The sequence below is a fragment of the Xiphophorus maculatus genome, chromosome 2, assembly GCF_002775205.1.
Source record: "Xiphophorus maculatus strain JP 163 A chromosome 2, X_maculatus-5.0-male, whole genome shotgun sequence".
Lineage (NCBI taxonomy): Eukaryota > Metazoa > Chordata > Actinopteri > Cyprinodontiformes > Poeciliidae > Xiphophorus > Xiphophorus maculatus.
This window is the reverse complement of record NC_036444.1, coordinates 4290968-4317597: the sequence shown is the minus strand read 5'-3', so window position 1 is coordinate 4317597 and position 26630 is coordinate 4290968. Positions and strand designations below refer to the sequence as shown.

At 39.0% G+C, this 26630-nt stretch overlaps 1 protein-coding gene across 1 annotated transcript; it reads right to left on the bottom strand.

Moving 5' to 3' along the window:
* Window positions 1-580: 580 nt before the first annotated feature.
* sf3b3 (splicing factor 3b subunit 3) lies at window positions 581-26630 on the bottom strand. The gene is made up of 27 exons (XM_005795800.3): window positions 26401-26630; window positions 25070-25190; window positions 24731-24886; window positions 23795-23965; window positions 23000-23172; window positions 22652-22793; window positions 21816-21928; window positions 21547-21684; window positions 20947-21050; window positions 20694-20859; window positions 20513-20608; window positions 18901-18973; window positions 17954-18105; window positions 17584-17739; window positions 16025-16180; window positions 15252-15395; window positions 14754-14876; window positions 14480-14634; window positions 13522-13696; window positions 12480-12685; window positions 12237-12393; window positions 9023-9148; window positions 6843-7055; window positions 6314-6412; window positions 2634-2777; window positions 1959-2063; window positions 581-1130 (listed from the first exon to the last, which is right to left on the bottom strand). The coding sequence occupies exons 2-27, from the start codon at window positions 25137-25139 to the stop codon at window positions 990-992; spliced, it is 3654 nt and encodes a 1217-aa protein (XP_005795857.1). The 5' UTR covers window positions 25140-25190; window positions 26401-26630; the 3' UTR covers window positions 581-989.

Here is a 26630-nt window from a genome sequence, read left to right as displayed (position 1 = left end):
AACTTTTATCTAGACAAACAAATTTTTCCACATCTTAGAAAAAAACATTTCTGGTTCAATTTGTCTCTTTATCCAGATCCTAAGAAGTCTCAGCAGCTCAAAACTAATGTTGACGTTTTGGTAATTTTCCTGTTCGTCGTCTGCTCTTGAATCCAGCGCTGCGTTTAAATCTCATCTGGGATTGACTGGAGAGGGAAGCTGAGTAATGGGATTATCCGGTTTGTCGTGTGCGCGGGGTTTGTGAAAAAGTGACAGACGGATGAGTAACTTCCAGGTTTGTGGAAGAGGCTTACGCCAAACCGGACTGTTTACACTGGAACTGCAGCGCTCAAGGTGCTACGCTTTTTCATTTTCAAAACAAAAATCAAACTCAACAGCAGCAAAATTATAAACTAAGATGTTTCAGGGAGGAATGATTGAAGATTTAAAAAACTGGATTAATTTTGCTTCAACCTGGAAAGTTTCCAAACAGAGACAGAAAACTGATTTTCTAAAAACAGATTTATTTACAAAAAAAACAACAAATGTTCGCCCCCATCCCACAAACCCAAACGTCCACTGATTTTTTTATTCATTTTCATTTTTTTGTTGGAATGTCGTCTGTGGCTGAGGTTGGGAATTTACCACCCGGAGCAGACGGTCAGTGTTTTTCCACCATGACTTTCCCGGTCGTCTAATGACCCAGCAGGACAGAGAAGAGCCACACAAACAGGTGGAGGTGAGGCTGAAACTATGACTAATTAATGCACAGTAAAATAAAACATTTCCTCCATTCTGCTGGGATCAGAGTCAGCAGAAAAATCAGGAATTGCGTCCTTTTGTTTCCAGCTTCATGGAGCAGCAGAAAATTTATTTCCACAGGTTTGTGTTTACGAACGTTTCTGCGTGAGCCATCCATAAAAAACGAAAGTTCTCTTCAGTGATCTGTGTCTTTCCTGCGCAGGCGTTACCTGATGGTGTGAGTAAAAATGTGGCTCCCTGCTGGGCGGTTAGAAAGCGTAACGGGTGCGAATGTCCTCCAGCTTCTTGGAGACTTCGGGCGGCGTTCGGTCCAGCTCCTCCGCCACGCTCTTCTGCTTGTGCGGATCCATGCTGTTGAACTGCTCACACAGATCGCCGTCGATCACATTCTGCAGGAACGAAACGAACCAAAGATTAAAACGTTTCTGGTTTGGACTAAAACTTGGATTTCTTTCATCTTTCTTTTCCAGCAAAAAGCTCATCAAAGATCTGAAGAGAGGTTTAATATCTTCAGGGATAGATCGCTGCTGATCCGAGGTAAACTCATGATTTGCTCAGAAATACTCCAATCCTTTAAACTTTTCCACAATTTATTGCATCACAACCACAAATCTTAACGCACTTCATCTGGATTTTATGACAAACCGGACGGATTCAAACCGGACAGTTTTAGTCTCAGGCCCGGGAACAACCGCCTGCAAAATGGAGAAATTAAAAAAAATGTTTGGCATCTTCTAGAGCTGCAGGCAGATCCTGTCTGGCGGAAGAAGAAACTCTGTTTTATTGGGATTTTGAAACTGAAAAAAAGGTCGTTTGAAGTGCAAATATTTTAGTAGACTTCAGTTCAAACCGAAGTGTGAACTGAAGTCTAATAACGGCAAATTAAATTCAGCAACTGCTTCACAAGACGGGTCAACAGTAAACTGATTCCCTGAGAAAGGCGTTAAAGAGAGAAAGACAGAAAAAGTGAGAAAGAAAGAAAACAAGAGAAAGATGGAGAGAAAGAAAGCAACCGATAGCAGGAGACAAAGAAAAAGAAAGAAACAAAGAAAGAAAAAAAGAGATTTTTAGATGAACATTTCCTCTTACTCAGACTGCTGCCGTTTAACAGAAAATTGGTTTTACAAGGTCCTGAAAGGTGTTAAAAAGTATTTTCCCCTCATTGTTTTATAAAGTTGCTGGATAATACGAAGCCACTCCAGTAAAAACACACCAACCTTCACGGGGAAGTAGTAGGATCTGAAGCTGAGGTGATCTCTGCCGCACAGCGGAGGAAACTCGGAGCGCATGTGCATCTCCAGATGCTGGAAGAAGTCGTGATCCTGGAGAAAAGATGGAAAAACGTTCAACATCTGAGAAACATTTCAGGAAAGACGGTTGGCAACGTTTAATACAAAAAAAATATAAATTTAAAATAAAAATGTTCTACATTTTCATCCCTCATTTCAGAAAGTCAATCATTAAACCCAATCATCACAGAGTGAAATATTCAGTCCTTTTTCTTTAGAACTATTTCTTGTAATTCTAGACAAGGACTTGACTTGTAGTCCTTGTTGTTCATTCAAGGATTTCAGCTGTGTAATTCTTTAATGGACTCCACAGAAGGTGGCTATCAAAGCAACATGAACTTCCTGAACCACAGGCTGATCTTCTCCATGCTACACCGCATTGATGCAGTAGCCAACATTTGAATGCACAGAAGTGACATTTCTGTTAAAAATCACATTTTTTTATTGATCTTATGAAATATTCAATTTTTTTTAAATTCTCTATGAGCAAAAATCTTCAAAATTACAGGAAATAAAGGTACTCTGTCTGAAATGAAAGATTAAAAGGGATTATTCTTTCCTCTATATTTTTTGACATGTATCTGTGTGTAGCAGAAGTTTTACCTCGTGTGACGTGAACGGCACCAGAATGCCGATGCCCCCCGACAGCGTGGTGTACACCAGCGACTCCGACCCTCCGGGGATCAGAGTGGTCTTCTGCAGCGACAGCACCGTCTCTCCGATGTTGTAGTTCACCACAACCTCCGCCTGGGGACCAACAGAAAGCCACAGGTGACTGTGCTGCCCCAGAAACTGCCGGCTGAAAAACTACAAAGCACCTGGCTTCAGCCGAGGCTAATCAATGACATCACGACGGCGGTCAGCTGCAGCGGTTTTAGGCCTCAGAGGCCTTCAGCGTCTGCGTGATCTGGCCACACATTAACGGCCGCATCCGAGCCGGGGTCGACCCAGTGTTGGGTTTAATCCGATATTGCTCACCGCAGATAGTGGAAGATAAGCATTGGGGAACAAAGGTGGCATTCAGCGGCGGCAAAACCTCAAGATTGGTCCGGTCGTAAGTGACGCTGACGCCATGAGACCAGAGGGAGCAAAGCTGATGCTAAAACAAAGCCTGTGGTGAGACACAAATAAGCAGAGACCGCAGATGCCCTCTGATGCCGAACAACGGCGGCTGTGTGTGAAGCCGCCCCGTGACGGGTAGCGAAGCCCCCCGAGCGGCACGGGAAGACCACGGCGCTGCTGTTTGATCGCAGCGGTCAGAGCGAATGGATATATGAACACGTAAACAAAGCCGCCGCAGAACCCTGCCCCAAAGAGGAAAACTGAATGTGGGGCAAACGGAGAGGAGAGAAAATACTCTGCTTTGATGGAAAGATCATCTGGTCTAAAAATTAGGCAAATCAAGAAACACAAAGGGCTTAAATAAATAAAAATAAGTGCAATCCTCTTTACTTTTAAAGGAAATGTAGCAGACAAACTAATTAAAGGGGCGATGTTGTATATTGTCCAGGCAGACGAAATTTTATAGCTTTATTTTCATATAATTTTGACTTTGTCATATGACTTTTGGTCTTGTACTGCTACGACTGTATTTTTGTAGTATTATGACTTCATACTGGCAAAAAAACAAACAAAAAATGAAAACTAACACATCTAAACCTGACACTTATATTGTGCCATAGATTTGACTTGAATTTAAAGTCCAAAAACAAATCTTGATTTTCCAAAAGTAAAATTTTCAAAAACCAAAATTGCAATTGATCAATAAAAATCAATTTATGTTCCAGCTTCAGTTTGATATGAGCAGCATTTTCATGACAACGGAAGGTAACATTCTAGTTTCTAGAGCAAATATTTCAGTACACTTGAAATAAAACTAACAAGGCAACTTTTCAGCAAGAAATAGGAGCTTGTTTGAAGTCAATAATTCCTTAATATTGGTGAAAATGTTCTAGTGTCACTGTCATATTGTTTCAATTATGGGAAAAATGCCTTGTTATGAGACAAAACTATAAATATTCTTTTTGTTATTGTGTCTAAATGGATGACTGATGCTTTGTTGTTTTGTGGTTCAGTAAATTCACTTTTTGAGGTCAATTTGGAAGATTTTTTTCTTCCAACTACTCTTTTTTATTCAAACTTTTTGTTTATGCGACATGTTCATTTTAAACTGTAAATTAATTAAATGAACAAAAATAGTGTAAAAAAATAAAAAATAAATAAAAAGCTTTATTCCTAAAAAACAACAGTAACAGTTTCCATTTGGACGACTCGTCTTCGGCTTCACACACAACATTTTGTGGACAGACAGTCGTCCCTTTCATTTCGCCCCGTGTCCGCCTGACCGCGTTTTCTCACAATAAATTAATCAAATGAAAGAGGAATGCTTCTAATTTAATGTAAAACTCTCAGAAAGTCGAGCCGACACACAACATTCTCGGCGTTTCCATTCATGGTTATAAATAGAGCCGCAGTACATTTCCAAATGAATCAACGGTGCAGGGGACAAACACTGGAACCAGCTCATCATGTCTCAACTGGAGGGACTTTCCCACCCTGTCTGCTACCTAAACAGATCCTGACCAGCTCCTCAAGTATGCGGCTGAGCGATGCTGCGAGGAGCTTCGACCTGCGGTTGGTGGAGGTCAGAAACAATGCAGGAAGCAGATCAGAGATTTCAACCCCAACAGTCAAACAGTTTTCTCTTCGGTTTCTGTGTTCCTCTGAGAGGTTTTGTTCTGTTTAGCTCTAACTTTGGTCTCTAATTTAGCCGTTTGCTGTGGCGCATGAACGGCAGGGCTCCAGACTTCTATCTGTGGTTAGGATCTGACCCTTGAAGGCCCAGACTGTCACCGTGTGGATAAATGGATTCAAAAACGCTCAGTGGACTCGCAACTCGTGAGTCCACTGAGTCAGCAGATTCTGAGGCGCGCTGGATAATATCAGGGTTGAAACAATTAATTGCATTAATCATGATTAATCACAATATTCATTAGGAAAATGAAAACCAATTAATCACGATTTATTGCAATTAATATGATTAATCTGGATTAATGATTAATAAAAAAAAATTCATAAGGAAAATGAAAATTAATTAATCATGATTAATCTGGATTAATTGCAATTCATCGTGATTAATCATAATTAATGATTAATCAAAATTTTTCATAAGGAAAACTGAAATTAATTAATCGCTACGTCTGATGATGTGTAATGAAACAAGTGGAGATCCAGACCTTCTTGTAAGCGACAGTTCTTTGGATTTTCTAAACATTTTTTGTAGATGTTCGACTTTGACCAAAGAACCATTCAGAGAAAAAAAAAGACTCTTCAACTCAAATGGACATCAATCACAAAGTAAAAATGTTATTCCAGTTAATTTAGCTTTTCAGATCCTTCATCTGTAATTGTCTGCAGATTTGATCCACGTTTTATCAGGTTCAATAAAGATGTAACAGGGTGTGTACTTTCTTTTTATCACATCTATGAAATCTGCTTTTTTTTCCCCTCGTAATTTTTCTTCATTCCATTTTAGCCAAACTTACTGACCCAAAAAGTATGTAATTACTGTGTGAATGAAAATAACTTAAATCAATAGTCGGAGATCAATATTTCCTGTTTTTCTGTATGACAAATGAAATACATTGCTGTCAATTAATTGTGACTGATCAATTATTGAAATAATCATCAACTAATTTAGTAATCGATTGATCATTAACTAGAGTACACAGACGAAAAAAGACCATTTGGTGACCAAAAAACATATTCAGAGCAGTAATTAAGCCGAAACTGGACAGAATATATTCACATTTTGTATTTAAGATAAAAACACCTTCATGTGTCAATGTTTTACCCAAAACTCCTCAAGTGGCATTTTTTGATTCACTCAGTTCAAATTCATTAAAGGGATGATGGATTATTCCATTTTAGGCAATAAAATGCTTATTTTAATATTTTAAAAAGAATTGATTTGTTTATATTCATCTTTTAATGAATTTCTAATATTGTATGGAAGAGGCTAAAATCTGCAGAATTTGCCAGTTTTATAAATCTGGTTAATCGATTAATCGTCGGAATAAACGATAGATTAATCAATTTCTAAAATAATTGCCAGTTGGAGTCCTAGATAAAATCTTTGGGCCAGCTTATGCAGGTAATTGTTTATTCTCGTATTATTTAGACATTATTCTCGTAATTATTATAATTTATTTTTCTTAGCATGGTCCTAAGACTCCAATGCGTAAAAGAGACTCAATTGGTGAAGAACTTTTTTTTTCTCTTACTTTCTGTGATGCTCCGTTCAGGAGACCTCGATCCCACAGGGCCTTGTTTCCTGTGGGGTCTTCATCCACATCATCACTGGTGTTGGGAGGAAGACGCACCTGAGAAAACAACCACAGAATTAAGACGTATTTGTCTTCTCATCTCGTTAAACCCCCCACGGATCTCCAGATGGTTCGGGATTCTTAGAAGAACTCACATGACGGATACATTTTCTATTTGGACTGGGGTTGAATTTAGTACAACATGTTGGAACTACATGTGTTTCTACAGACATCAGGTCTTGAATTACAGTGTGGGAATGTATGGATCACACGGAAAGTTCAAGAAAAAAGTCCTAAAATGGTCCAGCGTTGTTAGCTGAAACAAATGCTAGAAAGTTGTAACAACAGCTTGATTAATGAGAATTATTACAAAGCATTGTGTTCATATAATCAGCTGTTTGCTTCAGGAAGTGGAAAGAGGAGAAAAAAAAGAAACAAGAAGAAGAGCATCCTGTTCCAATATGGAGGTCCGTATTGTTGCACTTACGATGCTGATGTTGCCAAACTTGTCGGCAGAAGCCATGGTGTCGTAGTCGAGCAGACAGGCCGTCGTCACCCAGCGGGGGTACGTATCGTCAGCGAAGATGATTAGTTGGTTCTCGTTGCGCCGGTAACGAACCCAGAACAGGCTCTCCTGAACGTCGGACACAATGACACGCTGGCCAATGGTGTAGATGCCCGTCACCAGGTTGGGAACGTGCTGCAGGACAAAGCAAGAGCAGTGAGATTTCTGTGGCGACAGCTTCAAAAATGTAATTGTTATGCAGATGGTGAGACTTCCAGCATTCATGAGGGCTCAATGTGAACAAAATGCATTTTGATTGGATAAAAATGGCAGTTTGTGTGCATCCTGAAAGATTCGCAAACACGCTGAAGAAAATTTGCACTTTTTGTCAGCAGTTTAAACTTCTTCAACTCCGACAAAGTTCATGTACAGAACCCAGACTCTGCAGACGAAAGATATCAACGCTTTGATCTGAAGCGCTACTGCAGCTCAAACACTTTATCTATTGTAAACTGAGTGAAGTGTAAAACTAAGTGCTATGAAATCAGTTTTGGTTCTGTTGCCATAAGTTTCCAAAATTCGATTTAGCATAGTTTTAATATATTTTTATGTTGTTCTACTGAGAATACTATGACGCCGTATTAGGGCCATTCTAGATAGATTAGACATTTATTCCTCCTTTTCTCAAATGGAAGAATCGGTTTATAATAGTTTAGTCTACTTCACATTGTCAGATAGGTTCTATATTATAGATTTCTTGATTTTAGAGTTGTAAACTGAAGTGAGCTTTCCAAACCTTGTGATTAATTCATGCTTTAATAACAAAGCAACTACATCATTTTATATCACCTGAGATTTGTTTGAAGATTTACAGACTTCAACTGAAAGAAAAACAATTTGTAACAATCTGTGCTTTCCACAGCATTGTACAAACTACAAATCACTTCAATCTATTGTGCAGAGAAACACGCAGGGGAAAAAATTACCAAAGCGCTATAATGATCAGGCAACAACTAGGATGAAGATTTCAAAGTAAGTGTGTTTTTTTTTTTTTTATTTCTCTCGTTTCTGCAGCAGCTTTGAGATTAATGTAAAAGACGAGTTATTATTCAGAGCGATACGTGTCTTCTCACAGACAAATCAATTAGTCGTGGGTGAGCTAATGGGCAGCTGCACAGAGACACCTCAACGTCTCAACCAACGCCTCTGAGTTCCACCCTCCAAAGCGCTTTCAGTAGGTGGGAGACATCAGAGAAAACCGTAAATCACTTATTTCATCAGGACTTTAAAGAATGACCGTACAGCTGTGGTCAGAAGTTTCCATCCACACTTCACGTTCAACAACGTAACATTAATTTTGGTCTTTTAAGATTTAGTTCACTCGTTCTTGTTCCAGGTGGGAGCGATCAAACAACACACACCTGCTGTTGTTTTTATAAACAATAAGAGGGGTAAAGGTTTGAATTTACTAAAGTTGGACATGAAGTTAAAATTAAAACTAAAGGCTCAAAAGCTCACAGCCTGTAAATGAAAAAAGATCACACCTTCATCTGCATCTGATGAGCAAATCACTGAGCAAGAGAAGAAATCAGTAGAGATGCACCGATCCAGTATCAATATCTGTATCAGTCCTGATATTGGAAAAATTCTAGATTGGATATCTGTGAAAATGTGCCCGATCCATAAGGGCGGATCTGTTAAATCCAATTCTACGCTTAGTGCTCTGAGCAAAGTCATGCTTTTTTTATTTTACATTATATTTTGAATTAATAATTGCCCTTTCTGAACCATTTGAAAGACGATTTGTTGCAGTTTATTTATACAACCTGTTGTTTTTGTCAGTTTCTTTACCATTTATTTTATATTGCCTGTTAACTCCTAATTGCACTGACAAATTAAAAGTTGTTTTTACATGTTTCCCCAAGCTTGTGACACTATTGGTGTATTTAAGTGTGAGGTACTGGCCCACGGTTATTATATAAATTTGTAATTCAGTACATTTATGTTTGTGCAAAACACTTTCAGTCAATTTAGCTGTTTTTCTGTACCTGCCGATACTAAAAAAGTGGATCCACATGACATTCTTCCACAGAACTAGCTGAGGTTTAAGACCCGGAATATTTTTATTTATTTATTTTACAGGAAACTGTTTCTTTTCTTACCTTGTTCTCACACTTGCGCAGCAGCTTCTTCTTGCCCATGTCGTAGATTCTCAGCAGTTTTCCGACTCCGACCAGGATGCGTCCCTGGAACGGTGCAATGGCCAGAGGCACGTCCTCCACCGGAGTCTGGAAACACAATTCAGGGAGAATAAACACAGGAGGACTGATATGAGTTCCTTTGTGCCACATGCCCATATTTAAACATTTATTGTCCGAAGTGTTTTTTTCCTGCTAAGTATTTTGTCAGCTACACATCAGGTTGAAATGAGCTAGCTTTTCTTTCTGAAGAGACTCTCATAATGTTTACAGATCTGCTCCACCTCATACACACAGGAGTGAAAGATTCCCAGATCAGGATTAGGAAGTCTGAGCTACTGGAGACATGCTGCTGGTCTGAACTCACTGCTCCCTAAATAACATTTGGAATAAAGTTTAATGTTAATGACACCAACTGATCGACTCTGGAGTTTTCAATAGGATTCACAGATCTATTCTACTTATTTAACTGATCATGCTCAGAGAATTTTGATCTGGTTTCTAGTGCAAATATCTTGGTGCACTTGAAGACAAAATAACTCATAATTAGTCATTTTTCAGCATGATATAAGAGCTTGTTTTAGGCCAATAATTCTAAATATTGGTGAAAAAATTCTAGTTCCTTTGACAGATTATTTCACTTATAACTTGGGGAAAATGTCTTCCTATAAATGAATAATCTGCCAATGTAACATGGACTTTTTCACCAATATTAAAAGATTGACTTAAAATAAGCTCTCAGGTCTTGCTAAAAAATTACTTGTGCATTAGTTTTGTCTTATTTCAAACTAGACCAAAATTACTTTGTAAGATTTTGTGTCTTGCAGTGTTACCTTTCAGCAATAAACATTTTCCATTTTTTGTTTTTTGGGGGTAAAGGATCAAAACTGGAGGATTCTAAAATGTTGCTTTAAAAGAGAAGCTTTCAGTACAGAACAAGTTTTAATAGAAGGTTAAAAATCTGCGCCGACAGATTTTCTCACAGGAAGCTTCCCAGATGTGATGTTTGCGTGCAAAACAAAACAAAATAATATAGTTGATGACAGAGAATCAGAGATGGGAATCAAAAACCTGTCCTGTAAAGGAAAAACGTGAAACTGCTGCAGAGTGGAAAAATCTGAAACACCTGGATCTTTCTCCACAGGTTTCGTTCAGCACCAGCAGACCGGACGTTATTTGCTGTGCTAGACCACAAATATCCATGAGAGTCTGCCGAGGCGTCTGTCACCACGTTTCATCCAGCTACTTATTTCAGCTCAGAGTTCTCTGGATAAAAAGTCCAAACTAGATCTGTGTGATCGGGCGGAGCGACCGTGGGATCCGGCGAAGTGGTTGGGAAAGTCCTGGAGCCGTCCGTGAAAAGAAGCTGCTGATGCGGCTCTGAAATACGCTGACTCATCAGTCACATCAGGTGACAAAAGCACTGATTCACGCCGATCCCCTCCGCCCTGATCTGGTTTCTGGGGAAATGCCCAAATCAGCCGAGATGTTGCGGGCTTCTATGCCACCAATAAAGGGGCAGTGTCATGTACAATTTACTTTTTTGAGATTTTATATCATGTTATGTTATTCCCTCGTCAAACCCATACCTGGAATGTTTAATCTCCATGGCAACCATTCAGCTGTGGAAAACGCCTGGCTGCACCTAGCTCTGCCGGGTCCTCTGAGCTGCAGCTTTCAAGTTTCTACCTCACAGAGCAGCCGTCCCTGTTACTCCCCCACTCAGCTCCTTCAGACTAGCCGGCAGCAATTAGCAAACACCGCGTGGAACTGCACATCAGCTAATTTTATACAAGCTTCTTGTCAGTGAAACGCTGTTAAAGGGTTAATAGAGGAGCCATGTTGTGATGACTTCTTAAAGCCGGAGTTTCACAAAGAGCAGGAGTTTCTTAAAGAGACAGAGGCCCAATTTCAAGGCGTTAATTTCCGAAGTCAAATTTCTTGTAAGTCAGATTTAACATATTGCATTTTTATAACAATTAAAGGTATCCTTGACTGTAGGGCTGTAGTAAACGATTATTTTAGTAATCGAGCAGTCTATCAATTATTCAGATGGTTAATCGAGTAATTGAATAAAAAATTGTCCCATTCTGTAGTTGCTACTTAAGGTCCAATATAAAAGAGAAAATGACAGTAAAAAAATGTTGTTCTTTTTTTCCAAGAAGAAAACATTTCATCACCCTGCTAGTAGCGCTCCGCATTAATTAGCAGCTCACTGGCAGAAGTGACAGCGTTGCACACAGACCTGTAGCAATAAATCAAATGATTTAAGCTCTATAATTTCCATTTGGATGATTTAAACTGGATGATAAAAGTCCACATTGTGGGGCGTGCCGTGGTGGCGTAGTGGTTAGCGCGACCCGTATTTGAAGGCCTTGAGTCCTCGACGCGGCCATCGCGTTCGACTCCCGGACCCAACGACATTTGCCGCATGTCTTCCTCCCTCTCCTTCCCTGTTTCCTGTCGGCCCACTATCATATAAGGGACACTAGAGCCACAAAAAAGACACCCTGGAGGGGTAAAAAAGTCCACATTGTAGTGATTTGGTCTTAACTCGCCGTTTTTTGAAGAACAATTTTGCTTACAAAGACTTCATCATTAATTTTATTTGTTGTTTCTGTTGTTTAGTTTATTTATTTTGGATATTTAAAATGTCTTCCAGTTCCAGTGCTTAATGATGATTAAAGTTTAAAGTTTATTGATCTTTGAGAATGTGTTCTTGCTTTATTATTATGCCATTACTATTATATTACTTGAAAATGGTCTAAAAACAAGATTATCATTTATCGCAATAAATTAATGAACAATTTATCGTCCAGCAGAACTTATTAATGTAAAAGGCCTACTTGTGCAACACAAATAATCATCCAGGTGCAACACATGGCATTAAATAGTAAAACATAATTAAACCTTGAGAAATTTGAAAAATCAATGTACTCAAATCATTCAATGAATCGTTACAGTTCTAATTGATTGTGCTATAAATGCCACTATGAGACTGGAAAATACATAATAATCAGAAGCAGCTGCTGCAGACTTGAGGTGACCGGGTCAAACATCAGGAGAGGGGAGCAATTTAACCACATGGCAGGAGATTTGTCATCACAGGCAGAGGGAAGGAATCCCAGATGGAGAGCTATATTATGGAGGTGAGCACATTCCCAGTTATCAAACCCACCTTGTGCACAAACTCCAGCTTCTCCCCTCCGGCGGTGAGGCGATACGTGTAGATGAAGCCACCACCGACAGATCTGGGGTTGAGGATCATGTCTCTGGCGACTCCCACCAGGACGTACCAATCATCGCCGGTGTTAGGGAAGCGGCACACGGCCACACTGGGAAAGGGGAAGAAGAAGAAAATCAGTGAGAAGGATTCTGACGGGTGAGGAAAGTGAGATGGAATGCATTCCATCCTGCTCACCTAAAGGCAGCTTCGTTCTGCTCCAGCTGCACCTGATCCAGAGTGGAGCCCTGGATGGGGTTAACCAGTCGCACCAGGGAAGCCCACTGACCCGCTCCGGCTTTAGGCGCGCCGAAAATGGCTTCTGGGAGGTTCTCGTTCAGGAACGCCGCCGCCATCTCAGCAGCCAGCTCTCGCTCATCCTCACCAGCCGCCTCCACCATCTCCTGCAGGGGAACCAGAGGATTACAGCGTTCCTACAAAAACTTCCACACCAAACATCAGTCAAACCTCCTCACTTTTAACGACATAACAGAAAATGTTACCAGAAATTTTTTACAAACCTTACATACACCGATTGGAGTTTTCTGGCTGATTGTCAATTACAGATATTTAAAAAGTCTGATTTGCCAATACTAGCAAATACCAATACTCATTTTTTTTGTTTGAAATTTTGCTAAATATATAAAAAAAATCGTTGAGTTGGTAACATTGGGTGACTATTAACTGCAAACATGCAGACATGACCATGTGGGCCAGTCTATCAGTCAATCCTCTCTCTTTGCAGAGCAGAAGAGGACAGTGGCTGGTTTTTAGATCTTTGCTGAGGTAGATAAGATTGTTTTTCTTTTTAGAAAGATTTAAAAAAAAAAAAAAAAAAGCTAAAAAGTGATTAAAATTGGATCTCATACAAAAAGCCCCCCCAAAAAACAGAAAGTTGTTCGCATTTCTTGCTCCTCATTTGGTTCACTTGATGGCAGAGAGATGAGGACTCGAGTCAGAAATAAAAGACTTGACTTGGACTCGCCTCAGTAACAGCTTTTATCTCGTGTTTTATTGAGAAAGGATGAGGTTGATTATTAGCCAGTAAAGTTTTATGAGATGTTGATAACTCCTAACAATTTGTTCATGTTAGCTGTAGCTTCATAATAATGACCACATGACTTGGTTGGGCCTTATGTCGATGGATTGAGGAAAATCTAAGTAGGAAACACAAAGTAACAAAAATAAATCCTGAAGAAGTAAACAGTTGAGTCTTAAATAAGTCGAAAAATCTTCGCACCTCAGCCATCTGCTGCTTCCTCTGAGCTTTGGTCGTCTCGGTGTAGGCGTTGTGGTCGGTCTCTATCAGGATGAGGTTGTTGGTTTCCGGGTGAATTACAAACCTCCGGGGCGTATACTGCAGAGGAAACGCCACCTGGTTGAACACGGCCCCCAGTTTCTCCAGAGCCAAAATCCTGCAGGAAGAAAAATGACATTTTTAACTGGTTAGATTTACCTCTGCATGAACCAATCAATAATAATAATAATCTGTTATTATTATTGTTACATTATTTAGTGATGGAAATGCATTCAGACTTTGTACTCAGATTTGATCTTCTTATCATAATAAAGTTCAGAAAAATAGCAAAAATGTGTTTTTACTTAGCCTGAAGGAGAATCAGAAAGTAAATCAATCAATTTTAGAAATTATTTATTAATCCCAAAGGTTGATAAAGCAATTCAAAGTTCTCCTGTCTAACCAGATGTTACATTTATAAAACTATATTTGAATTCAGAGTAACAAAAGAAAATTAAACAGATGCTTTATGGCTAACATGAAACTAGAAATGCTATCTAAATGTAAGCAGAACATAGATGCTAACCTGTTTAGCACAAGAGCCTAAAAACACCTTAAAATGTAAACACTATTTTGTTGTTGTTTTGAAAAAGTAAAAACAAACAGTGACATCTTTCTATGCTTTTAATACAAATAACCACTGCACATGGTGGGAGGTTTAGAAGAAAATGCTTTTATATCAAATATTTAATAAATATTAGAAGGTTAAAGCTCAAGATTGGTCACAATTTCTGATCAGTGCATCACTGTCAGGGATTATTAAAATGTTATTTGGATTTTTTGGGGGTGTCAAATAATGGTCAGAGCCTTAGCAATCACAGAAATTAAAAGTTTGAATAAGATCCACAACAAATCCAAATGATTTAGCATTTCATGGGTTGTTAGTAAACCTGAATCTTACCTCAGAGTGTTGGTGGAGATGGCCACGATGCCTTCAGGGCATTGCTCTGAGGCAAAGCCGGACGCGTACTCCAGCGTTTCATAAGAGAGCGGCGTCAGATGGAAGCGGGACTGATAGGAGTAGCTGAGCCACGAGCGGCTGGACATGGCCAGAACCTGCCAGGAAGACAAAAACAGCTCACTTGTCCACAGGGATTAAAAAATATTTTCAGCAAAACAAAAATATTTACATATTTCAGCTCAATGTTTCATGGTGATAAATAAAAGTGACATACGGCCTCCTGTCCCTGCATCCGGACTCTGAACAGCTTGACTGGACGGGACCCCAGGTATCGGGTTCTGGTATCCGACAGGTCACCAGTTACCGGGTCCAATACTGTCCTCAGCAGAACACCGTTCTACGGGAAAGAAAATAAAAAACATTTAAACGAATGATCAATCACCACGTTATTCAGACTCAAAACACAAAACATGATCCAACATGTCTGCTGAGAACTCCATTTGAAATAAACTTAAAAATACTCAAACAAAATGCATTAAAAATGCAAATAATTCAATTCATTTTGGCTTAATTACTGCTCTGAGTGTGTTGTTTCAACAAATGGCCATTTTTTTGAGTCTGTATGCTCTCCAGTTAATGATTAATCGATTACGTAATTAGTTGACGATTACTTAAATAATTGATTCAATTGTTTTATCACTAGTTAACGGTTTTGAAAGAACAATGTGTGTTGGGTTTTCTTCCTGGATGTGGATAAATTAAGAAGGAATACCTGCAGGCCGATGTTGAGGTAGAGGAAGCCGATGGTTCCTTTATCTCCGATTTCATCCTGTTTCTCGACGCCTCCCATCTCGACGATACACAAGCTTTCCGGCTGAGCAGGAAGCGCCTGCATGCTCAGTGGCTGCAGACAGTCCTGAGGAGGTGAAAGTTTACAAGTTACAAACAAAACTGAGGTGGAAAAACCATGACTGCAGTTTTCAACAACATCTGCACAGTTCATCTAATTATTTTTCCTAGTCAAATATGATGTTCTGCATCCAACTGTCAAATTTCAAACCAGGCCAGTTCCAAAAAGTCTAAAAAGTTCATGTGAATGACAAAAACTGCTCTCTGGAATTGACTTGTAGTGAAATATGCAGCTGGATTGGAATAAAAGTCTGTTGATCCCTAAAGTGCTTCATTTGGGTCAGCAGGGAAGCTTCATGCAACATAAACCTTTTTCTTCTGGGAAGGAAGGAACTGCTAAGAAACACTGCTGGCCTGAGAAGACAGAAAAACACAATCCATCCTGCAGGAAACTCAAGCCCAACATTTTGGAACAATTTCTGAAGTCATCCTGATGTTTGGAAAACATCAACACGTAAACTATCTGACTGAATCATTGGATCTTTTGTCTTTCATCTGCAAACCATCCTTAACTAAGAGGATAATGCAACTTAAGTCACACCTCAACAAACAGACAATAAATCAGCTTTAGAAGCTCCCAAAGTGCAAAGCTGCTCCACAGGATGCTTCACTCTAAGCCAGGTGTTTGTGTCGTACCGACGGGTCCAGGGAGATGATCCGAACCGTGTTGTCCACCAGACCCACAGCCAGGAAGCGGGAGCGCTGCTCGCCAGGCGGGACGTTGGCCAGGCTCATGCAGACCACGTCTGCAGACATCTCCTTCCGCTCCGTGTATTCGTTCAGCTGGCCAGACTGCAGACAAAGCAGAGGCGCGTTATGAGCCCCGAACGCAGGAAAAATACCCACTCAGGGTGGGTTCTTCCACACCAGGCTGATCAGCTACAGCCACTGACAAAGACAACTAGGCCTGCAACTAATGATTATTTTAGTAATCAATTGTTCTGATGATTAATCAGATAGAAAATACATTGCCACATTCAGCAGATTCAGCAGATTTTTCAATTAACCACTTAAGCCTTTATTTACAATATAAGGAATAAATTAAAAGATGCAAAAATAAATAATTTTCTCATATAATGAACATTTTATTGCCTAAAATGCATCAACATAGCATTTCTTTAGTAAACGTTTATCACTTGTAGGAAAGGATTGACCTGCAGCTAAAAAAATTCTTCTAATAACATGAGAAGTTCAGCTCTTTCTGCTAGACTTATCAATAAAGCAAAGGGCTGATCTGTTGATTAGTATTTTGGTTGACAGATTAATACATTTTCAGAATTTAAAGAAGCTAAAACTGCATCTTGAGGCGTTCTGGACGGAACATATTTACAGACAAGGAAAACTTTTTATGTTAAATGCAAACATGTATATATTTTTATGTAGTTTTGGATTAATTAAAGTCTGTATACTCCAGTTAACAAATACTCGATTACTAAATTAGTTGACGATTATTTCAATAATCGTTTCATCATGATTAATCTGATTAATAGTTTCAGCTCTATAGACAAAATTCCTTTTTCTGGAAGTTATTCTCTATATTGTTATATACCAGATGTTTCAGACTGCAGTGTTTTTAATAATTGAATATTTTAAGGCAGGTGATTCATTTATGCTGACACCATCCTGGTTGGACAAATGGAAACAAACACATATCTAATGTTTGGATGAGGACAAGTAGTTAGAAATATGTTTTTTAAATTGTGACATGGACTTCAGAAACAGGAAACAGAAAACAGCACCATATATGGGCGTAACATGGTGAGTAATGAAGGCTTTCTGAATGTGTTATATACCAAAAGGATGGTGGTGTTTTTCATTCCCTAGTTCTGTTGAAAAATGTTAAAGGACGGTGTTGGAGTAGAAGAGGGGCAAAACTTTCCTAATGTTAATCAAGACAGTCATGAAACAGATTGTCTTGGTTTTACATTATTTAGACACGTTAGTGGGAGTAAAACCTGCTTTTAGTTCTTCTAAATCTTAAATCCTTCGATCCAGGACTGTTTGGACTTTCTCAGTACACAGCTATAAGTCTAGCACACTTCGCCTCACAACATCATCATCATCCTTCAGATCATGTTTAGCCTGTCCGGATTTTTTAAATGCTAAATCTGGGCTTTAAAGAATTATTGATCCATAAACTTAGACAGTGTTAGTGCTAAATAAATTGTAAAAATAGAAAATTTCTGTTTTCTTACCGGGTCCATCTCGAAGTAGACGAGTTCTCCTCCGGTCAAAGCGATGACGACCTGCCGCTGGTTCACGGCGCAGCGGACAATAGTTTTTTTCCCAGGAGTTTTCCACTCGTTCACACGCTTGTCTGCTCGAATATGACGAATGCCGTCTGGGTAAACCTGGACGAGGCGGGAAGCGAGAAAAACACAAGATGAAACACTTCCAAACTCCTAACACCACCATGAACGCCTGCTTCAGGGAAGAAACAGGCCCACCGCAGCTGTTTCCACTCTTTTACACACTGCAGAAACTGGTTACTGTAGGCAAAAGGTCAGAGGTCAATAAGTAAAAGTATCCTCATGCTGTGTCTACAGGTATCCAGTGAACACCCACCTGCACAAGGGCGTCTTCGCCCAGCAGGGAGCAGGACAGAGTGGGCGTTGTTCCCAGAAACCCGGAGTCTGTCACTTCCTCCACGGTTTCTCCGATGGACAGAACCAGCGTGGCGTTGACGAAAGACACGATGATGTAAGCGTCGAACTCATCTGAGGAGCAGAGGAAGATCAAAAACCTGAAGCTTTAAACGTTAAACAGCCTCAGGCCTTCTTCACTTAAAACAATAATTTTCTGTCTCATTTGTGGCCACCAGAGGTCGCTGTTGGCAGGAGAGAAAAAAATCAAGCTTGGAGACAAAAACAATACAAATGAACTAAAATAGAAAGCTTCAATTTACTATTTATTACTGCTAATAATATATGATGATTAGTACTCAACATTCTAAGTAAACGTAAAGTATAACAAAATGTTATACTTTACGTTTCAATACATCTGACTGGTCTGAGAAAGTTACTTAAAAATCTCATTGGGTAAAAATTTATTTTGGTAATTCTAACTGACCTAAAATAAGAGAAATTTGATCTGATTTAACTTCAGACTAAGAAAAAATGTGTCTCTTTTAATTATCTTTAAATATCTGGTTTCATCATAACGCTCTCCAAATGTAAACTTTAAATCAAACATTAGATTGAAGTTATTACAAACATTCCAGTTTGAATATCAAGCACTTTCCAAGCCTTGAAAACACCCAACTGATATTCAAGGATTTCAAGCACCAGTATGAGCGATCGGATAGAAAGAAAGAGCGATTCACAAGTCATAGAAAAGAGTTGGAGAAATAAATAGAAACGAACTGTAAACCGCCACTCTAGAAAAACAATAAAACACTTGATGTTGAATGTCCTGCATTTATTACTACCTCTAAATGCTCATATTTTACTATAAGCAGATATAATTTCTTTATTCTTTGAGAATGCGTTTCTGCTCTGTGCCTGTTTGGTTACCTTCCACGTGTCGGCGTACGGTCCACACGGCGTTGGGGTTACCAGGCAGCTCAGACACAGCCATCTCTGAAACCTGAACACAGAAAAACACACTCAGTTTATCCCATTTCACCCACTTTCCAAAATATGACACATAAATTAGATAATACTGAGAGGGGCTATGCGCTTTGATGACCACACATACCACAACAAGAATTTAAACTGTGAGGATAAACAGAATTTCTCTGTTTAACATCAGTGATGCCCAAATACAGTTTTGAATTATTTGTGTACTCCATTACTTTGGTCTCTTCTGATCAAAACAATGTAAAAACGTGTTATTGATCCTACAGCAGGGACAGACTGGGAGTGCATAAAAATGAAAGCACCAGTTAGGAAAAGTCCAGGCTTGGCTGAGCTGTGACTCTCCACAGCAGGAAGAAACTCTTTCTTTGGCCAAAATCACATTTCTGACAAGAGAGAAGCTTACTGCGGTTTTCTAAAACTATTCTTCACAACTTATGATAAATTGCTAACAGATCTTTATATTTTTTTATGTTTCTCTGAGGACGAGTAGGGAACTGGATACGATTACAGAAATGGAGCAACAGGAGGAAACGTGCTGAACAGTAACAAGTGTGTCTCAATGCTTTGGCATCGACAGCCTTTACCAGGATGAAATGTAAAAACAGGGCACCAAGTAACGATAATTTCATTATTTTATTTTATTGATTATTCTCACAAATAATTGGATACTTTATTCTGCAGATTTTTCATTTAACCACTTAAGCCTTTTTGATACGATATTAAAAATGCAAATAAGCAAATAATTCAATTATTTTTTAAATAAGAAAATAATAATTTTACTGCCTAAAATGCAACAATGTAGAATTTCTTTAATGAATTTGAAAGGGATGAATTTTAAAAAATGTGATGAGTTTTGGGTAAAATATGACAGACAGATGTTTTCATCTTAAATGCAAAATCTATTTCTTATACTTTTGCTTTCATTAGACCTCTGAATATCTAGCTTTTTTTTCAGCAAATGGTATTTTTCTGAGTCTGTATATTCCAGTTAATAATGAATCAATTACTAAATTACTTCAAGATTATTTTACTAATTGATTAATCACAATTAATCGTTCCAGTCCTAAAACAATGGAGAACTAATCTGTTGAGTAATTTTGGGATTAACTGGCTATTAATTGGATAACAAAAGGTGCTTAATAGGAGATTTTTTTTTTTTACAGAATTTGAACGAAGTAAAACTAATACATTGTTCTGTTCTGGGTGGAACATATTTACAAACATTTCTGTTTTACCTTAAATGCTAAACATATATATTTACTGTTATATTGACTTAATTACTGCTCTGAGGATTTAGTTCTTTTAGCAAATGGCCTTTGTATTGTTGATTACTAAGTTAGCTGACGATTATTTCAATAATTGATTGATCCGATTAATAATTTCAGCCCTAACATAAAACAGAAACACTTTGCCTTTGAGCTGAAATCAGAATATTTCAAAGACTCTTCAGCTTTCATCAGAGAAGAGACATGAAAAGCTCATCAGTTCTTCAGCCGGCAGAGTGAGTGAGGGTCCATACTGATCCGGTAGCAGGTTGGGGATTTACCTCCAGTCCGTGGCGAAGAACCCTCAGTGTGGACCTTGGGCCCCGTCCACAGGACACGTAGAGCTGAGGCGTGTCTTCATTGGCCAAATCAGCAATCTATAGGAAAAACAGATTACAGATCTATGTTCCTTCATCTTATCGAGCAGACCTGATAAATCTGAGTGAAACTAGACGGACTGACCTGACAGGACATGATGGGGGAAAGGTTCTCTTGTTCGTCCACCAGCACCAAGTTTTTGAGCGGCCGAGGTTGAAAGAAGAAAGTGTCTCCCTCCTCCAGCGGCATCGCCGAGGAGAACTCCGGCTCCTCGTCGTCGTCGCCCAAGTGAGCAATTTGGTAGAGATAACTGAGAGAATCAGAGGCAGAGTTTCACCGGTTAGGGAGATCCGACAGAAACGAAGGATGATTGAGTTAAACCAGGAGGAGAACTTACTGGTTTCCAAACTCTGAGGCCACAAACAGGAAGCCGGTCTTCAGGACGCACATGGCTGTTGCCACGGGGATCGTGTCAAAGTATTTTAGCCGGATTTCAGTGACCTGAAAATAGAGATGGATGATATGAACTTAAAGTTTAATCACAATATTTTGTGGTACAGTTACGATAACGATAAAAGTGGAGATAAGAACTATTTATAAATTTTTTTAGATAACTGTATGATTGTGACTGTGTGTCACAGCAATTGCTGTCCCACAAACACAAATAATGAAAAACATTTCCATTGTAATGCGTTTCTTTGGACACCAGCCACATAAAGAAGTGTAATATTTATCACTAAACTGGACACGGTATCTGTATTTTCAAATTTATTGGCATGAATTTATGCTTTTATTGAACAAAAGATTGGAGAAAATAGTAAAAGTTTTGGAGGGTTTTAAACATGATTAATTGGATTTATTGTGACAACAATAAATCAACAGTCTTAGAATAAATTTATCGTGATAAATGTCCACCTCTACTTGAAAACACAAAAATTTATTTGAAACATTTATTACCAGAAAACCCATCATAAAAGAAAAAAAAGCTTTTATTCACCATTTCTTCATCGGTCTCCAGCGTGACCTTGAAGATGTCTCCCTGCTCAGTCTGAGCCAGGAAGAAGAACATGGATTTGGTTTTGTGGGTGGCTGAGCAGACAAAGATCATGCCGCGCTCAGGGTCGTCCAGGTCGTTCTGTAGGATAAAAACAGACACATTTTCACATAATCAGCTGCAGTTTTACCCGAGTGGCAGCAAGTTGTCTCCCCAGAGGCAGAAGAGTCACAGGACAGCACCGCAGGGTCAACGAGGTCACTGGGACTCACCCTGCGGCGGGGGATGGGACAGCGGATGTCGGGCTGATCCCCAAAGTTCTTGTAGGTGATGTAGTTTTCAGAGCAGATCAGAACGCCGCTGGGTCCGTCCGAACCACCAGGAACTAAACGGAGAGGAAAGAGAAACAGCAACAGGTTTATTTTCACAGGAATCACAAATAAAACGGGTCCGCCGTATTGGTTAGGGTGAAATCTGCGTTGAGATCAGAGAGTTGAATGTTTCTTCACTTCTTATATCAGAGAAGAGACATGAAAAACTCATCACATCTTCAACACTTTGATCAGTCAATAATTTACCCAGTTAATTAATCCATCAATAAAGGTCAGAAGCATTTTTCTGTCTTACGCTAATGTCAGAAAATCACTAGTTCGTAAAAGCCATGTTCCAATAAGCAAATTTATTTTTGTAATTCTAAATTGTGCAGTTATTTGGTCAGTGGAAACGCAGCTTCTGTGAGCACCTTTACACAAGAAAAGGTTTTTTCTGCTCTCAAGCATCTTTGTATTTTACAGGGTTTCTGCCGGTTTCACCAACTCAGGGTTAAGACTTTTTAAAACCATTATGAATGAAGATTAAGAACTATATCTCAACAGAAATTCAACTTCATCCAGCCAACAGGCGATAAATTTGTACTTACCTATGATAGATGCAGAAAGGCTAGCTAGTTTGTTGGTTAGCAAGGGCATGTTAGCAGTGAGTTACTGGTAGCCTCAACCGCAGATGTAACAAATGTATTTATTATTTAGTTAAGTCTATGGCCTCAACTGTATAGCAATGTTAAAAGTATAATTCCAGGAATCTTTGGCTACGTTTTAAACATCCATACCGGTGATGAGGAAGTTCCCATGCTCCTCCAAAGCCTCGCTGTACTTCCGGACCACGTGGTTCAGACCCAAATCCAGCTCATAAAAGGTCAGAGTCTGCTGTGTGTTTGCAGCAGCTTCTCCTGTCGGGTCGTTGTCGGCTTCCTGGAAATAAAAATGCAAAACGAAAAACATGAATAAGAGGATTCCTGACAGATGTGATTATTTTCTAATCAACCCTGAATGTGAGATTTTTCTAAGGTCAGAGAAGGTAAATGTTTCTCCAGTGACAGTCAGAGAAGAGACATGACAAACTCATCACACCAAAGGTTCGGCTGTGTGAACGTATAAACTGGTTTCCGTCAGCTCACCTCATAGTCCATTTCTAAGCAGGCAAACATGGGATTCTCAAAGCCAACGTCGACTCCGACCACGTGATAAACAAGCGTGTTTGCTTTGTGAGCTTCCAGAGGAGACGAGATGGTGAGCCTGGCAGCGGCGTCTCTGTTCAGGATGTAGACCAGCTTCTGCTTCTCTATCGCTCCTGGAAGAAAAGAGAAAAAAAAACACACACACATTAGATCCATGAAGATTTCCTTTAACTGGGAGAAAGAAATCCACCACTAATAAATTTACAAGAGATGCACTTTTTTCACTTCCCATACCGATGCAGATATCTAAGATTTAGTAGGAGCTGATACTGAAACTATACAGAAAAACAGCTGAATTGATTTAAAATGTTTATTTTTTTTAAACATAGACATAAAATTTCAATTTTATTTACTAACTTTACACCGGTACGGCTCACTTAAATACACCTGTAGCTTCACAAACTTGTTCAAACATGTAAAAAAGAAACAACTTTAATTTGTTCAGTCAAGAGTAGAACAGCCAAAGACACTGAAAAAACATTATCTGACCTTGATCAAACATGTAAAAATAAACTGCAACAAACCTTTTTTCTAATGGTTCAGAAAGTGCAATTAAGAATTCTAAGAATAACATAAAATAAAAATAAAGCATAGAATTAGATTGAATAAAGCCAGCCTTATGGATCAGGCAAGTTGTCACACCCCTCCTCCAAATTTTACAGAATTTTTCTCCGATATCAGGACAGATATATCTCTAAACTTTACACACTGCGTGAAAGGTACAACACCACCCACCGATCATCACAGCTCTTCCTTTTGGGTCGACGGCCAGGAACTGTCCGGGAACGATGCGCCGGCAGCCGCTCTTCCCAAATGTTTCCTGGTGAACTTTCTCAAACTGATTTTTGGACGGATGGTACTCCAGGATGACGATGCGGCCGCTGTCGCTTCCCACGACAATGTAATCTGCAGAAACAAACACAGATCACACAGTTACACACACACACACTGCGGCTCCTTCTCTGACTGGTGAGCCAACTACAGCACCGCTGGCTCTCAATGACAACACTCTTCTGTGTGGATGGTTTTACTGAAGGAAAGAAACTCAAAGTAGCTATTTTCAGTAATGAATTAAGTGACATAAGAAGCTGTCTAAAGAGAACTTTTTGAGAAATGTCAGAGAGAGAAAACATGATTATTGCCTGGAAACAAGAAGGCAATTTGAAGTTATAAACTTTATATCTTTCTATTTTGAAATAAATTCTCGCTCAGAGTTTCTTGATAGCTCTCAGTATGAAGACAGGTATCAACCTGCTTCAGTCAAAAGGCCAGGCTTCATTCAAATTTGCCGCTAATGTCTAACTTATAAACATTAATAATACTTCCTCCACATCACAAATTAAATTATTGCATTTATGTAGTAACTCAGTTATTGACCCATTAATAGTTCAGTAAATGCCATCAAAGTTTTAAGAAAACTTGCCGTTTAGTGTGCGGTATGGATGCAAGACCTCAATGAATGTTGACATTTGATAATAAACAGTCTACTCTGTCAAAATTATGAAGTTATCTAAATTGGTGTTGCAAATCAAAATGAAAACATGTTATTAAATGAAACTACAAACTATTTAAGCTAGGATTTGGGATCAAATTTCTGGTTTCTTCAAGCCACAGGTAGTTAGTTGCTTGTTTAATTTCTGCATTTGAGTGAGCGTTTCCATGACGACATACCTTTAGTTCCTCCTGTGAGCCTGAAGGCCATCAGGGACCTGATGATGCCGAACACTTCCATCGTGAGGAGGGTATGCACCTTTCCCGTGTTCGCATCTGGACGCAATAATTCCAGGATCTTTCCCCTGGAAACAACAATCTCCTGCATCTTGGTTCCTACCAAAAAAACACAAACGGATTAAACTTAATCTGCGCTAAGCTTCCTAAAAATCGTAAAATCACTTCTTCTACTTTAATGAACAACGAAGACAAAGACAGTTTCCAACCAAAAAGGTTTGAAAGCAGCTCAGCCAAATAACCCGACTGAACAGGAAGCAAAAATGTGCAGAGGAAGCTCACCTGAGAAGTTTCCATGAATGGCATGAGTGATGCCGGTGGCCCGCTGCAGGGTGATGTTGTAGAGAAACATGGTTCCTCAAGCTGTTGTCCTGTGACGGCTAACGGAGCGCTCAGCCCAGAACTACAAATAAACAGGAAGAAAAGCAGTAGTGGAATATGTTTTATGTAGTTAGTTACAAAAACAAAAGCTTAACTATGTTTAGCTAAGAGTCCTGCTGGAAAAAGAGTAAAAATTAAACTGAGTAAATCAAATAGAAATGTCAACGGGTACATAAATTTGGAATTACTTCTAAATTACCTAATGAAACATGGACAGTTTACAAACGTTCTCAGATTTATTCAAGGCTAGTTTCACAGATTGTGGCCCTAATTATAAATGTTTCACTATACATAGCTTTCCTACAGAATTAATAAACAAAAAGATAACAAACACCACCCGCATTCCATAAATCCATTAATAGAATAGTATTAAGTAGAGTAAAAGCTTCAAAAACTGAAATTACAAGAATGTAATTTTCAAACAACAGTCTGTTGCATCTTGATTCAAATACAGTAAGAAAAAAATCATTTAAAAAACTTCAAATTCTTTTTATTGGGTTATTTGGCCTTGTGGATAAGTATTATATATATATTTTTTAGATTCTGGAGGAAAAAAGATTTTTATAGCGCATCTTCTGACCCCTTACCTAGCATGCTATGGCCCACTGCGGGCTCCGAGCCCGAACCACTCTTCAATATTCCACCAAACAAAACCAGAACTTTCACTTTTACAAACATCTTGACGTTTTCATAACTCCCGAAGCATGTTTAAGTGGTCTTTACTACAAAAAATAACGGCAGCTGTTTCTGCAAGCGCAAAGAAATGTTACTTTTATATTTAAGTATGTTACTATGGAGCTCAAAATTTACTCATTGAATTTTGCACAACATGTGGGATTTGTAATTTGACCCAGTGTGAAGGGAACTCGTCTGAATGGTGTGGTTTTGAATCCGGTGCTGGTCCTGGACTACAACTGGCTTATTTTAGCTTCTTGTTTAGCAAACTTTCAGCTCATTGTTAATGTTTAGCTGCCCGTAACTCCACTAATTAAAAAGTTAATAAATATTAGCACACACTCCTGCTTTATAATCAACCTCTGCAGATATAAACAGTGTTTTTAACAGAAACTCGGCCTGCTTGACTCGAGTTGACCTCCATTTTTACGTTTTTCATACGAAGCGCCACTTTCTGTCAGATGCATCCGATTCACTGAAAAACAGCTACATTCTACCGCCATACAGCATCTGGTTTGCTCCAAACATACTAAAGATGTGCAAAATAAAATATTTACCTGGGTAGTTAATTAGATGTCTGAGATTTCAGCGGATAAAAATCATCCATTCAAACGTTTCTCTGAAGCTTTCCGAAGCCGGGGTCCGTCTTTCCAACGGTCGCCAAAGATAGGTGGCCCTGAACAATGCCTGACTGAAATTATTCTCTGCAATAACGAAATGTGTCCAGCAGATGTCGACAAAGGATAATAAAGTTACGGTACAGTAAATAGTAAAAGGAAAAACCAAA

What these genes read in the sequence shown, in the direction of transcription:
- sf3b3 (XM_005795800.3), bottom strand. Translation starts at nt 25,139, where the DNA reads ATGTTTCTCTACAACATCACCCTGCAGCGGGCCACCGGCATCACTCAT. An exon ending in TGGAGACCGATGAAGAAATG is followed by an intron (nt 21,051 to 21,546) that starts GTGAATAAAAGC and finishes CTCTATTTTCAG; the next exon opens with GTCACTGAAATCCGGCTAAA. An exon ending in CCTACTACTTCCCCGTGAAG is followed by an intron (nt 1,131 to 1,958) that starts GTTGGTGTGTTT and finishes TCGTTCCTGCAG; the next exon opens with AATGTGATCGACGGCGATCT.